The sequence below is a fragment of the Octodon degus genome, unplaced genomic scaffold (assembly GCF_000260255.1).
Source record: "Octodon degus isolate 3935 unplaced genomic scaffold, OctDeg1.0 scaffold00075, whole genome shotgun sequence".
NCBI classification, from domain to species: domain Eukaryota; kingdom Metazoa; phylum Chordata; class Mammalia; order Rodentia; family Octodontidae; genus Octodon; species Octodon degus.
In genome coordinates, this window is record NW_004524651.1 from 6,467,822 (window position 1) to 6,470,435 (window position 2,614).

The 2,614-nt window shown below is 35.8% G+C and overlaps 1 protein-coding gene across 1 annotated transcript in view; it reads left to right on the forward strand.

Moving 5' to 3' along the window:
- Positions 1-2,614, forward strand: part of Smchd1 (structural maintenance of chromosomes flexible hinge domain containing 1) — a 150,416-nt gene that overhangs the window by 57,317 nt on the left and 90,485 nt on the right. The window contains exons 11-12 of the mRNA XM_023720401.1: positions 1,265-1,385; positions 1,463-1,646. Coding sequence (XP_023576169.1) covers positions 1,265-1,385; positions 1,463-1,646 — 305 coding nt within the window. The remainder of the gene's footprint in view (positions 1-1,264; positions 1,386-1,462; positions 1,647-2,614) is intronic.

Below are 2,614 nucleotides of genomic sequence, written 5' to 3' on the forward strand. Positions count from 1 at the left end.
CTTAATGAATAGAATGATTTGTTCTAATGGTGTTTGTAAATAGGATCACAAGTCCACTTCTTGTACAGCAATTAACCAATAAGAAGAATATATGCAGTGTATTATTTGTTGCAACTGTACTTCCGATTGGATTTGAAACTGTCTCATTGCTATCTGTTTATCAATAAAACTTTGAAAAAAAAATAATATATTGAGTGATGTGGGCCAGAGAGATGGCTCAGTGGAATAAGCCTTCCCTGGCAAGCTCAAGGGCCTGAATTCAATTCCTGGTTCCGCCAAACAAAACAGAACAATATATTGAGTGATGATCAGAGGGGTTCTTGAAGAGCAAAGTGATGTGGTTTGATTGAAAGAAACTTTGACACAGGGACTTCACGTGAGGCTTTTTGGAAGGAGGCCACTTTAATTTAGGTGGATAACTTCATGCCAGGGTAACTAAGGAGTTAATACATTAGAATCAGTAATGTTTGATCTTACCTAATCAGTATAAGGGAACATATTGTTAAGCATACTAATATTACAAATAATTACGCTAATTATGGTCTTGATGGATAACATTTTTGTACACAAATTTCATACCTACCTGTATCTGATCTCCAATCATGTAGTTGTTTATACAAAATTAAAGTCAGTAGTCAGTATTAATGACTAATTCCTCCAAAGTAGATAAACTTGCTGCTACTAGATACTTTCAACTTCTCCGATGAATTTTTATGTGTACTTGTCCTACAGAGTTGCTAATTCCTTTGCTTTCGATATGAGATTTAGCACCTACATGTGTTGGAAGAAGGGTTTTGCTCTAGGACACAATCTTTTTGGGTTATATGATTCAAACTGTAAATATTGCTGCAATGGTTTCCAACTTAGCTGGTCTTTTTGCTTAGCACGAGCTGATTCGTATATAATTATTAACATTAAACAGTAAACTGTTAGCGGTGTGAAACCACTTTAGAAATCTGCCACTTTGAGGGCAAAATGAAACTAACTTTAGATTTTAAAAGTGCAGTTGAAGGATCTTATGTGCCTTTGCATTGCTGTTTTCCCTGGAGCAGTTTTAATATCACAGCTGGAGGGCCGGGGAGATAGCTCAGTAGAATTAAGCACTCGCCTCGCAAGCGCAAGGTCCTGAGTTCAATCCCCGGTTCCGCAAAAAAAAAAAAAAAAAAAAAAAATCACAGCTATATCAGAAACTGACTTCACAGTAATAGGAATTGCCCCGACCTTACAAACTAAACATTCTGCTCACCCAAACTTTCTGACCTAGGGTTAAAGGATGATGATGATGATGACGATTGCTTCCTCCCTGACAAAGCTGCGAGAGGGAAGAGGCCTATTTTTGAGTGCTTTTGGAATGGACGACTAATCCCATATACATCGGTTGAAGAGTAAGTTTTTATTTTTGCTAACATGCATTATTTTATAACCAGAACTTTTCATTAACTGCTGTTTTGTTCTCTTCAAGCTTTGACTGGTGCACTCCTCCTAAGAAGAGAGGGCTTGCGCCCATTGAATGCTACAATAGAATATCTGGGGCATTGTTCACTAATGACAAATTTCAAGTCAGCACAAATAAGCTGACATTTATGGATCTTGAGCTAAAATTGAAAGACAAGAATACCCTTTTTACAAGGATTTTAAATGGACAGGTATGACCTTTAATATCAAGTTTTCAATATTTGCAATTAAGTGAACCCAAAAACCCTAGAAATGTAAACTTTTACTGATATTTTGCATACTTTGAATTATTTAATCAAAGAATTATGACAAAGAATTTATAAATGTTTAAAGCTAAATTATATTTAACCTTTAAACATCATGTAATGTATCAGACATTAAATGGTACCCTACTAATGTCTGCAACATTTATGTCTCTGTGTATCAATTAAAAATAAATTTATTAGGTTTGGTGGAACATGACTGTAGTCCCAGCTCTCAAGAGGCTGAGGCAGGAGGCTCTCCTTCAGTTTGAGGCCAGCCTGGACTACACTGTGAGCTCATGGTTAGCCTGAGCTATGTAGCTAGACCCAAAAACTAAAATAATAAAAAAAGTGAAACTGTTCATGGTGGCACACATCTATGATTTTAGGACTCTGGAGGCTGAGATAGGACCATTGTGAGTGGGAGAGTAGCATGAACATTCAGATTGTGTCTCAAAACTGTAACAGTTTAAAAATGCTTAAATGTTTTTAAAGAACCTTCAACTGTTCATAGCCCTCAAAAATTTCAAGCTGATTAGACTGTTGGAGTAAAATTTTTCTACATGTATTAGATCTGAATATCAAGATTTTGGAATAATGAATAGAAGTCTTAGAAACATCTTAATGAGAGCACATATGAACAGTTTTATCTACTTCTTGAGCTCTGCACGGTAACAACGTAAATGTGTGGTAGAACAGGGAGACTTCAAAATATTGAGGACCAAAATATTGAGAATGACCTGTAGTAAGGATACATTCAATATTAAATTACACACACACACACACACACACACACACACACACAGATTCAATTGTAAGGAAAATTTGTAAAAAGTTGGATGGGACTAGTGTACTTTTCTTCCCATATACCTCAGATACTTTTACTTGATGCTTATCCTCCAGTTACTTAACATTTA